This window comes from Urocitellus parryii, chromosome 7 (genome assembly GCF_045843805.1).
Source record: "Urocitellus parryii isolate mUroPar1 chromosome 7, mUroPar1.hap1, whole genome shotgun sequence".
NCBI classification, from domain to species: domain Eukaryota; kingdom Metazoa; phylum Chordata; class Mammalia; order Rodentia; family Sciuridae; genus Urocitellus; species Urocitellus parryii.
The window spans coordinates 51,068,232-51,081,022 of record NC_135537.1 but is presented as its reverse complement, the minus strand read 5'-3'; the positions used below and the strand labels follow the sequence as shown (position 1 = coordinate 51,081,022).

The 12,791-nt window shown below is 35.3% G+C and overlaps 1 protein-coding gene across 1 annotated transcript in view; it reads right to left on the bottom strand.

Annotated features, from left to right (window-relative positions):
• The window catches only part of Snx16 (sorting nexin 16), a 38,663-nt gene extending 26,814 nt beyond the window's left edge, over positions 1–11,849 (bottom strand). The window contains exons 1-3 of the mRNA XM_026384749.2: positions 11,675–11,849; positions 9,528–10,002; positions 4,156–4,242 (exon numbers count right to left, since the gene is read on the bottom strand). Coding sequence (XP_026240534.1) covers positions 4,156–4,242; positions 9,528–9,902 — 462 coding nt within the window. The 5' untranslated portion in view covers positions 9,903–10,002; positions 11,675–11,849. The remainder of the gene's footprint in view (positions 1–4,155; positions 4,243–9,527; positions 10,003–11,674) is intronic.
• Positions 11,850–12,791: the final 942 nt, after the last annotated feature.

The window sequence follows — 12,791 nt, the reverse complement described above, 5'->3', positions numbered from 1 at the left end:
AAGCAATTCTAAGCAGGAAGTGTGAATCAGGTGGTATAGCGATACGAGATTTCAAACTATATTACAGAGCAATAGTGACAAAAACAGCATGGTACTGGTACCAAAACAGGAGGGTGGACCAATGGTATAGAACAGAGGACACAGAGACTAACCCACAAAGTTACAACTATCTTATATTTGATAAAGGGGCTAAAAGCATGCAATGGAGGAAGGATAGCATCTTCAACAAATGGTGTTGGGAAACTGGAAATCCATATGCAACAAAATGAATCTGAATACCTTTCTCTCGCCATGCACAAAAGTTAACTCAAAATGGATCAAGGAGCTTGATATCAAATCAGAGACTCTGTGTCTGATAGAAGAAAAAGTTGGCTACGATCTACATACTGTGGGGTCGGGCTCCAAATTCCTTAATAGGACACCCATAGCACAAGAGTTAATAACAAGAATCAACAAATGGGACTTACTTAAACTAAAAAGTTTTTTCTCAGGAAAAGAAACAATAAGAGAGGTAAATAGGGAGCCTACATCCTGGGAACAAATTTTTACTCCTCACACTTCAGACAGAGCCCTAATATCCAGAGTATACAAAGAACTCAAAAAATTAGACAATAAGACAACAAATAACCCAGTCAACAAATGGGCCAAGCACCTGAACAGACACTTCTCAGAGGAGGATATACAATCAATCAACAAGTACATGAAAAAATGCTCACCATCTCTAGCAGTCAGAGAAATGAAAATCAAAACCACCCTAAGATACCATCTCACTCCAGTAAGATTGGCAGCCACTATGAAGGCAAACAACAACCAGTGCTGGTGAGGATGTGGGGAAAAGGGTACACTTGTACATTGTTGGTGGGACTGCAAATTGGTGCGGCCAATTTGGAAAGCAGTATGGAGATTCCTGGGAAAGCTGGGAATGAAACCACCATTTGACCCTGCTATTGCCCTTCTGGGACTATTCCCTGAAGACCTTAAAAGAGCATGCTACAGTGATACTGTCACATCGACGTTCATAGCAGCAAAATTCACAATAGCTAGACTGTGGAACCAACCCAGATGCCCTTCAATAGATGAATGGATAAAAAAAATCTGGCATTTATACACCATGTAATATTATGCAGCACTTAAAAATGACAAAATCATGGAATTTGTAGGGAAATGGATGGCACTAGTGCAGATTATGCTTAGTGAAGTTAGCCATTCCCTAAAAAACAAATACCAAATGTCTTCTTTGATATAATGAGAGCAACTATGAACAGAGCAGGGAGGAAGAGCAGGAAGAAAAGATTAACAGTAAACAGAGACATGAGATGGGAGGGAAAAGGAGAGAAAAGGGAAATTGCATGGAAATGAAGGGAGACCCTTATTGCTATACAAAATTACATATAAGAGGTTGTGAGGGGAATGGGAAAATAAACAAGGAAAGAAATGAATTACAGTAGATGGGGTAGAGAGAGAAGATGTGAGGGAAGGGGAGGGGGGATAGTAGGGGATAGGAAAAGTAGTAGAATACAACAATTACTAATAGGGCATTATGTAAAATTGTGGATGTGTAACCGATATGATTCTGCAATCTGCATTTGGGGTAAAAATTGGGAGTTCATAACCCACTTCAATTTAATGTATGAAATATGATATGTCAAGAGCTTTGTAATGTTGTGAACAACCAATAAAAAAAACGAAGAAAGAGAAATAAACACTAAATAATAGTTGAGTCCTGAAAAGAAAAATAATGTTATAATGGATTAAATAGCTCTGAGCTGAAAATGTTTGAAATTAGTTTGAGTGACAAAATGACAATTTTGTAAGAACCCTAAGAATTCCATTTAAGTATCTGATAACTGATGAACTGCTTTTATCTTCTTTTTATTTAGTTATTAAAGAAGCAATAGAAGCACAGAATTATAGGATCTTAATTCATTCGCATAATATATGAAGCTCAGGAATAAGAAAATTCAGATAAATGGTAGAAATACATTAGAAATAAACTTTAAATATTCTGTCACATAGGTTAAACATCAAAATGTTTGTGACCAAAAGTAGTTCAGACTTCAGACTTTTTCATATTTTGGAATACTTGCATATATACAATGAGATATCTTGTATAAATATGAAATTATATGTATAAATACAAAATTCATTTATGTCTCACATACATATATAAATATGTATTTATATCTTACATAAATATAGCCTAAAGATAATTTTATATAATATTTTTAGTGCACTTTGCACTTTGATTATGACCTGCCATATGAAGTCAGGTGTGGAATTTTTTTGCTTGTAGTGTCATATCAGTAAAAGTTTAGAATTTTTGGAACATTTTCCAATTTGGATTTTCAGAGTAGAGATGTTGAATCTGTACTAAAAAAGGGCATTGTAAGCACAATTAATAAAAGATAAAATAGTTTAGCATTCTATATTTTACTTTTTCATTTAAACTGAGGTTTTCACAGCAGCAGAAACTTTCTAGCAGGCAGTTGCTAACTCATATAAATCGACATTCTCTGCACAAAGCATTATAAGAATATATTAACTTCTGAAGTTTTGAGTAGTTCTTGAAAAGAGTAAAGAGAGGATGGAAAATGAGAGAGAATAAGACCAATAGAGCTTCCTCTACTAAATACCAGTCAAAATTGGGGAATGATTTCCAGATGTTCTAAGGTTATCTTATTTGGCCTCTTAAAAGCATCATAAATCACTTGCTTCTTGTAAAAAAATGATTTTTTTTTTCTTGGCTTCCAAAATATCAATTGCCCCACCACCTACCCCATCTGGTTTCCTTCAAGCTTTGTGGATAGCTCTGCTCTTTATTACATTCTAACTTCAATTTACTTAATTCCTCACTGTGAGAAATTTAGGATGGTTCTAAGTTTTAGTTATCAAAAACAAATAGAACACAAACAAAATCACCATAAACAATATGCTAAGTATATTAGCATATTGTATATACTTAGAACTAAGCCTTTCCCATATTCATGACTGGTTACATAGGATTCCTAGAAATCTCATTACTGCATCAAAATTATGCAAAAGTTAATGGAGTCCTTTAGGAAGATTTGCATTTTCAATGCTGAATGATACCATTTAAACGTCTTTCAATTTGATAGGGGAAATAGTTTTGTATTTTTCTTTTCTTGAAGTAGTTGTAAATTTTTCAGAATTTATTGGTCACTCACATTTCTTCTATGAATTACCTTGTTCATAACATTTGTATATTTTTTCTTTTGGGCTCACTTTTTATTTTTAAGGGTTCTTAATATATCAAGATTCATTATTATCCTGTTTCATATGTGTAGTAGGCAGAATTCTAGATGGCTTTATGACCTTTGTCTCTGGTATTGCTCTTGTGATTTTGTTATGTTATAGAGCTAAAGGTGTTTTGCAGCTGTAATTAAGGTTACTAATAAGTTGACCTTAAGACAGGTAGATTATCTGGTTGAGTCTAATTTCATAACTTGAGACTTATACAGTGTCTTCTCTGGCTTGTGGCAGAAGAGAAAGTTGGAGAGATTCAAATCATAAGGACTTGTGTTACTGTTGCTGGCTTTGAAGACACACAAGGAATGGAAAGTAGTCTCTATGAGGTAAGAATTACCTTTGGCTGTCAGCCAGCAAGGAAACAGGGACTTTAATCCAATATCTTCAAGAAACTAAATTCTGCCCACAATTTCAATAAAACTGGAAGCTGAGTCTTCCCCAGGGACTCCAGATAAGAGCCTAGCCCAGTCAAAAGCTTGATTTTGAGTTTGCTTAAAACTAAAAAGCAAATCAAGCTGAACCCACCTAAATTACTAAATAATAAATAAGTGTGATTTTAAGAAACAAGGTTTATAATAACAGGAGACAGGAATAGCACTAATGCAATATGTTAAAATACTTTTTTGGTTTACTCTTATAGTAATGATTTTATAAGTTGTGATCTTATTATATAGATCTTTGTCAAACTTACATGATTATATAAATACTTTTATATATTACAGATAGAACTTAAGGCTATTATAGTAAAATGAAACAATTTTCTTATTAATTAGTAAAGATTTACTTGAATCACATAATTAACAAGGAAAAAACATAAAAATATAATAGAAGTGCAAGGAACAGATAACTCCATTGAAAAGGCAGGTTGGGATTTATTAAAGTACTTACTTTGTCATTAAGCCTAGAGAAGTCAGTGTATCTTCTGAAAACTACCCAACTCTCTTCTGGGGTTTTCTTTACAAGTATTTTATACACCTACAGAAAGTTAGAAAGAAGTAGATAAAAAAAGTAAAAGTATTCAAACCTAATATATTAAAAACTTGAACTTGAAAAAACAAACTGTAACAATTATTATCCAAAAAATGAGAAACCATTTAGATAGTCAAAAATACATAATCATCATCAATGGAGATACCAAAGCCAAAGTTTTTCCTTAAGAAAATCAAGATGATAAACTTGAGACAAAGGCTTCCTCTGTGCACAGTAATAACAATGAACTCACCAGCCTCTAAAATGTTTTATGCCAACATACGCATTCTAAAATTGATAATCAATAATGCTTAAAAAGAAGTGTTCTGAACTAATTTAATTTCTAAACCCAATAATCTATACAGCTAATTATTCAAATAAGTTCTATATTGCTTTAATTTTCAAGGCTGAAATAAAAGCTTGAAATCTTAAAAACCCATATCAAAGGTTTACAAAATTGCACATAATAACAATTATGCACAATGATCTAGGATATTGCATAGAAAAACATAATTAAATCAAGTCAACATATTTTTTTAAAAGAGTATAACAAGAAAAATATAGATTCTATTTTTTAAAAAAGTATAATTTTATAATTTATTATAAAGAAGTATGTAAGAAAATTACAGAGAAACATCTAGTAGTTTTTGGTGCTATAGGCTGTATTAAGGTAACAAATAAGTACTTACGTATTTGTTGAATGAGTGAACTCTTAATAAGAGTAATTCTTTTATTGAAATCTGTTATGCAATAATTCTCTAGAGTTATGCTTTAGTCACATGTGTACTCAGTATTTGAAATGTGACTAGTCCAAACTGGCATGTACTCTGAGTGCAAATACTCACCTGATTTCAAAGACTTAGTGGGAAAAAAGATGTAAACATCTTTATTGAAATTCTGATTACATATTGAGGTGATAATATTTTGGGACATATTAAATTGCATCAAATATCTTATTAAAATAATTTTACCTGTTTCTTTTCAGTGTTTTCTTTAACTCAGTTACTAGAAAATCTAAAATTACAAATGTGAGTCACAAGTGTGATTCACATCATACATCGACTAGCCAGTTCTCCTCTAGAGATAAGTCCTTATTTAAGGACTGCAGACTGTTTTTACTATTTGATTTCCTCCCCTCCCATACAGACTGTATTTTCAGATTTTAAATGGAAAATGTAGCAAGAGTTAAGGATACATCTTTTGCTTTGAAATAATTATCTTCCTAAAATATAAGAGTAGAAAATAAAAATCCCTAAATAGATACCCTTTTAAAGTCTGCAAAAAGTCCTGACCTAAGCTAGTCACAATGGAGATACAAAAGAAACATTATTTTCACTCATTAAGACAAAAAAAAAAAAGATAAATTAATTTGATTTTTTCCCCTTTGCAGTACTAGGGCCTCCCAAATACCCTAGGCAAGCACTATTATCACTGAGCCATATCCCCAGTCCCAATTCAGTTAGTATGAATAACTAATGAATGATAAAAATTAACTTCATGTTTACAAATCCACATGACTTTATTTTCCTATTTTAGAAACTACTGCCCTGTCCCTTAACTAAGCTATTCCTTACTCTGACTCCTGAATACTGCTATTCTTTTAGAAAGACATAGACCTTTGTGTTTTCTTTTCTAGAAAGCATTCTTTCTACCTTTCTACTTGTTTAAGTAATGCTTTCAATGAAAACTCTATGTACTCAAACTTTGCGTTCTAAAAGTAGTTACCACTATGCTATTCAAAACAACGTATACAACTTTGTACTATCTTTTATGTAGTCCTTGTTTGATCTTTTAAGTGAATTATACAGGAGCACACAGTAAATTACAGAATATATATAGAAAAGTACATAAACCTTAAGAATGCAATTTGATTTCATAAGTGAACACACCCATGTAACTAGTACCAAGAGCAAAAGACATTACCACTGAAGAAGCCCTTAAGGCCTTTTTTCTAATCATAATCATCACTCATCCTAATTACTTTGTTTTTAAACATCTCTGGAAACACTTGATACTCTATATATTGTCAGATCTCAATAGTCAGTCCTATACTGTCTTCAGTTAAAAGATCACTTTGGTACAGTTGTAGTCATGTGCCCGCCTATAATCCCAGCAATTTGAGAGGCTGAAGTAGGAGGACAGCAAATTCCAGGCCAGCCTCAGCAATTTAGCAAGACCCTCTCTCAAAATAAGCAAGACAAACATAATTAAAAGGACTAGGGATGTAGCTCAGTTGTAAGCACTCCTGAGTTCAACTCCTAATTAAAAAAAAATAAAGTTCTTGGAAAAAATTATTTTGTAAATCTAAGGCTCCCTCCCAAGCTTGGTATCTGCAACCCAGACTTCTCCCCTAAACACAATTTACACATATACACACACAAAACTGGGGATGTGGCTCAGTGGTAGAGCACAGCATGCTAGGTTCAGTCCCCAGCATCACAAAACCAAAAAATAAATACATAAATAAACACATAACCCCATCTCCTCAAAAAAACACCTTTTCAAAACACCTTCATTTTATGTACAATGAAATCCAAAATCCTTATAACAGCCTATACAATGTAACTAATCCTTGTCACACTGCCCTGCCTTTCCCAGTTATCTCATTTCCTTTATCTCTCCTCTGTTGTTTACTCTGCTGTCAGCCATAAGGGTCTCTGTAGACCTCTCATCTGTATGGAAAGCTCTTTCCCCAGATAGTTTCATTTCTCACTCCCTGTTAATAGTAACATCTTTTCTATGAGGCCAAGAGTGACAACCCTATTTAAATCCTAACCCCAGCTTCAGGGAAATTCCTTGTCATTCCTCTTCTGTTTCTCATCACTTATCACCAAGTGACATACCAGCAGTCTTTTTATTTACTTTTTAATTATTCTTTCATGTTGCTATACCATGATTACCAGGAACAGTATCTGGCACATAATAGGTAATCAAACAATGGTGAGTCAGCGAATGAATGAACATGACTAATCTGTCTTCCTCTATATTATAAAAAAGCCTTTATGTATCACTGCTTTAAATAAGATTGCAAATTTGCATTTTCGCACATGTCACCTGTTTAGTCCATTTGGGCTGCTATTAACAACACATCAAAACCGGATGGCTTATGAATAATATAAATTGTCTCTCATAGTTTTAGAGACTAGGAAGTCCAACTTCCAGAAGCTATCAAATTTGGTGTCTGGCGAGGACCTACTCTGTGGTTCAGAGATGGTGTCTTATAGTAGTATCTTCAGAGGACACACAAGGCAGCTCTCTCTTTTGTAAGGGGACTAATCCTATTCATGAGGGCTCTGCCCCCATGATCTAATCACAAAGGCCCTGCTTCTTACTGCTGTCATCTTAGAGGTTAGGTTTTCAACAAAATTTTGGGGACACAAACATTTACACCACAGTATCACCTCAATGAATGCTCATTGTTTCATAAGGAAGGGAAGACAATGTAAAGAAATGAGCCATCAGTTTATTATAATTTCTAAAACTGCCTTCCAAAAGAGATAGTTCCAGGCAGATTCCCCAACATATCACCAGTTTTATAATTCTAAAGCTGTCTCTTTGTAAATAATGTCAATACATTTTCCTAGATGCCCTCTTATCCTGGCATAAATTTACGTAAAATTTTACTGCAAGAAAATCCAAAGAAACAAATTTTGACCTCATAAGTGAGTTTAGCAAGGTTGATGGATATACATAAACATATATAGGTTCAAATACATAAACATAAAAGGTCAAAATATACAAATCAGTAATGAACAAATAAAAAAAATATCTCTTACAAGAGCATCAATCTAACCAAAATAAGAAACACTTCTGCACTGAATCTAACCAAAAGAAGAAATACTTCTGCACTGAATCTACAAAACGTTATTAGAAGAAATGAAAGTCAATGGATATGTTCATAGATCTGAGGACTCCCTATTGTAAAGTTGTCTGTTATCCCCCAGGTTTATTTATAGACTTAACAAAATCTCAATGCAAAGAGCCAAGAATGTCCAAGGTGATCCATAATGATGATAATAATAAAACTAGAGTACTTAAAACTATTGAGTATCAAGAACTATTATAAAGAATCACTAATTAGTATTATGGAATTAGTAAAAATAGGAAAACAGAATACGGAAGCCAACCCGTACATTTATGGTCATGTGATTTATGATGCAAGCAAAACTGTAGAGGCAGAGAGCAAGAGTGGTCTTCTTAACATAAGCCTGATTAATTGATTCCATATAGAAAAAAACAAAAATGACCAGACAAAAATCAATTCCAGACAGTTTGCAAATCTAAATGTTAAAGGCCCAGTAAAAACAGCTTACAGAAAAATACATGCAACAATATACTTATATCTTTGCAGTAGGTAAAGTTTCAAAAAGTGCTAGCCATAAAAGAAAATATTAATAAATTAGACTCAAATTAAGATCTTTCAGTTATAAAAATGGAGAAGACTTCCCCAAAGAAAAAGGAACAAAATAATATTCAAATGGCCAAGAAAATTTTTAACAATCTTTAAATTAGTCATTAAAAACATTCAAACTACAATGTTTTATTTTACACAAACCAGAATAGGTAAAAAGAAAATGATGGGAAAAGCACATGTGGGAAGGTGTAGAACAATTAGAAATCAGATACACTGCTTATAATACAGATATGTACAACTACTCTACAACACTGTCCATTAATATCTTCTAAAGTTGGGCACAGGAACAAGCAATTTAGTCCTAGATAGATAGTAAACAAAAATGTATGCTCTTATCAAGTGACAAGTACTAAACTGTTTACATCGGAAGTGTTTGAAAGAACCTAAAAAAAAAAAAAATTGTGGCATATTCACATAAAGGAACACTATGTGTAATAAAAAGGAGCTACCAACATTTGTTGCAAGATCAAGGACAAAATCACAAACATAATGCTGAAGAGACCAGACCCAACAGGGTACATACTCAACAATTCCATTTACGTAAAGTTCAAAAACAGGCAAAGTTAACCTAGGCTACCAGAAAAGTGTTGGGCCTATGGTTACTAACAGAGACCATGAGAGGCTTTTCAGATGCTAATAATGTTCTATTTCTTGATTGATATGCCAGTTACACAGGTGTGTCAGGTTTGTGAAAATTCATTAGAGTAAAACAAAAGTTTACTATAACATGACAAAACTTAGTGGTATAAAAATCATAAAAAATTTTGTATTCAAGAAATTATAAGTATAATAATTTAGACTAATTAACAGTAGTTTAAATACACAGATTAATCAATTTTTTACTTTCTACTGGTGTGTAGTAGAGATCAATACTTACAGTAAATTTGGCTCTTTCTTCCATTACCTCATAACCCAGTATAGTAGGTGTAGATGGTCTATCTTCCCAATTCACTGTTTCACGACTTTGTTCTTCAATTTCTCTTGGTCTAGTAGAATACTCAATGGATGAATCTGTACCTGTAAATTTAGTCCTAACGAGAGGACTGTTACAGACAGACGAAGTACTATCCATATGATCAGGCACACTTGTCTGTTTACAATTACCCATATTTGAATCTTCTAATTGGCCTTTGGAAGAGTTTGAGCTTGTTGAGATACTGCCAAATGAAGAACTCCTTTGATTTCTGTTGGTTGTAAAACTGGAAGCAGAGGTTCCTATGGGCATAGGAACTGGGACATAAGGAGTTGCCATTCTCTTTTGGCCTTTGCAATAAACTTGTACACTGTTGAGTCCAAATACTCAGAGAACAACTAATATGCAATCCATTATTTTCTTCTTAGGAATTCACTGTCTAAAAAATGAGAAGGACATATTGATAGTTTAGTCTTAACTGGAGCATAATCCCAAAGAAAGCAAAATGTTCTTTTCAATTTTGTGACACTTTCATTTTAACTGAATTGAAAGTACACCTCAAAACATTTCCTTTGATCTCAATTCTCTAAGGACTCTTGTTCTCAAGGTAAAGAGAGCAAAACCACTCCATATCCCCTTTCTTAACCCTCATGCTACATTTCATCCATTTTTCTTATTTATTTTCTGGTGAAGTATTTCTGTAATGTTCATTTTACTCTGACTTGATCCCCAGCACCCCCACCCCAATAAGAATTAAAGGAGAAAGAATAGTAAAGACCTTCCTGAAGCTGTATTGTAGGCTTTTCATCCTAATAATACTTTAAGTACTTTATATAGTATAAGAAAAAAGGAAAGAAGGGGGGTGTTTAGACACATTACCTTTGATTTAATTAGTGAAATTCTAAGAACTTACAGAGTAATGATATTGAGTCAGAAGCTTAGATGCTGTGTGGTAACTACAACTCTTAAAATAATATTTTATAAAACCCAGGATAGAATGTATTTTAAGAATAAACTCGATCAAATAAATTAAATAAAACCCAAAGAATATTAAACTTATATTCAACAAGATTAAAGTTTGTTTCACATTTTTTCAGGTCACCTATAATCTTGCTTTGTAATAAAATTAGAGTACTTAACAAATCTTTAAAACTCATACTCTGTAATGTGTTTCATCCAAAGAACCAGTATTTCTTTTATCAGAATATCCTAACACTACTTAATGCTTTATCATTATTAAATAACAAACTCATAAGAAATTTAATATCTATAGACCAACAAAATGACTATGCATAACAACAATGGATCTGCCTGCTCAACTTCATCTAAGCAAATCCACTAGTGAAAAAGGTAGGAAGAGTCCCCTGGACTTGTAAAGATGCTGAAACAAGATTTTTTTAACTCAGCACGTGGCTCTGGGCAACCATCCCTACTATAAGAATTTCGAAACTTGAGCTGCTGATTCACAGGTCCTTGGTTCCGCTTGATGACCTACCCAAAAAGAAGTAAATAAGTGTGATATCTCAACCTTCTCAAGGCCTGTGGGATCGCCCTGCCTTTTGCGGGAGCTACCTGAGGCCACCAGGCTGGGGGAAAGAAAGATATCAACACAATCACTGACGTCTAAAGAACTGAGAACTGCCCGAGCGTTAGGAAGACTTCTTGTGCTCATTAAGAGCATCTTCACTTTTGTTCTTGCTTGGAGATGCTCCCTAGAAGGTTCATCTCAGTCTCACCTCGGGCAGGTGAGGTGGTCGGGGCAACCTGGTATGTGAGAGGAGTGGGCGGAGGGAAGAACCTGGGGACGATCTACTCTAGCACCGGGTCTGCGCGGGTCTTAGGGCTTTTGGCTCCGTGGGTAGTAAGATTTGCAGCTCTTGGAGGTACCTGGCGACCCCAGACCCTCCCGCCTCTGCCGCCTGGTGCGCGCGCGACCAGAGCCTCCCAGGGACGCCGAGGAGTCAGGGTTGTACTGACCAATAAGGGGTTGGAGCGCGGGGGGAGGGGGCTCTAAGGCGTCTCTCCACCCTCAGGCGCCACCCGCCAGTTGTCCAGGGTGCAGGTGTCACTCGCAAGAGAGACCAGGACAGCGCCCGCCGCCCACTCCCTACCTCAGCGCACTCGGTGATCTTGCTCGAGCGTGCTTCCCGGTGACGGTTAAACTGGACTCTTCCTAACTTCAGCTTCTCGCCTCCTCCCACAGCACTGAGCTGCCTCACGTGACCGTCCGCCCAGAAAGTAGTGGCTCCTAGCCGCTCCAGCCTCGGCCGGGCCACTGGGCCCAGGACCCAGGAGAGGTGGAGGGAGGGGCTGGCGTGGGACGCCGGTCCCGGAAGTGACGTCACCACAGGCACCGCCCCCGGAGGCGCGGGTGGAGCTGTCTGCTGCTGGTTCTCTAGTAGATGGGTTAAATCTAATCTTGTGACAGGACATCCACACTCTCAACCCTATCTTTAATTTTCCGAAGTAAACTTCTGAGAAAAGGAGCTACGATACCTAGTTTGCCCCGCAGGTGATTAGATTTCAAGACCCAGCAGGAACTATGGACAACGTAGGACCGCACTCCTGCTTTGCATCATGGGACATGTAGTCCTCACCAGCTTGAGCTAGTTCTAATGGGTTATTGATTGTTTCCAGAATTAGCAGAGCTTTAAGGGATGACAATTGATTTGAAGAGTGGAAAGATAGAACACTGAACTTTTATCTGTCTGTCCTACTTAATTCAGAAATCCTTGATGGTAGAAACCCCTAAATTCTTTAACGTGTTTTTCCCCCATCTGGGAACAGTTTATCACAAATGATACAATATATTAGGCCTGCTAGAATTGTTAATGTGAAAACGAAGGTTATCAGGAAAGCCATTCTTTGATAATTAAATCGCAAGATTCAGACGGCTGTACAGGACTGTTCATCACTAGAGATGTGCAATTGGATTTAAAGATTATTAACATGATTTCTCGGTCTTTGGAGCAGTACCAAGAGTGGGAAAAATTGATAGTGGTAACTTCAAAATGAATGTAGAAAGATAACCTATAGCATAATGATGGTTTTGGTTTGAGAGATATTTTACTTTCAGTATGAAGAAACATAAAAATTGAATTCTATAGAAACAGGGTACTAAGTTTTTGTAGTTTTCAGGATACACTTGGCAGTCTTGACCTCAGATGGCAATTATATCTTTCACTTACTTAAGTTAGTAAGGTAAGAGAAAAACAAAGGAAGGAAAAA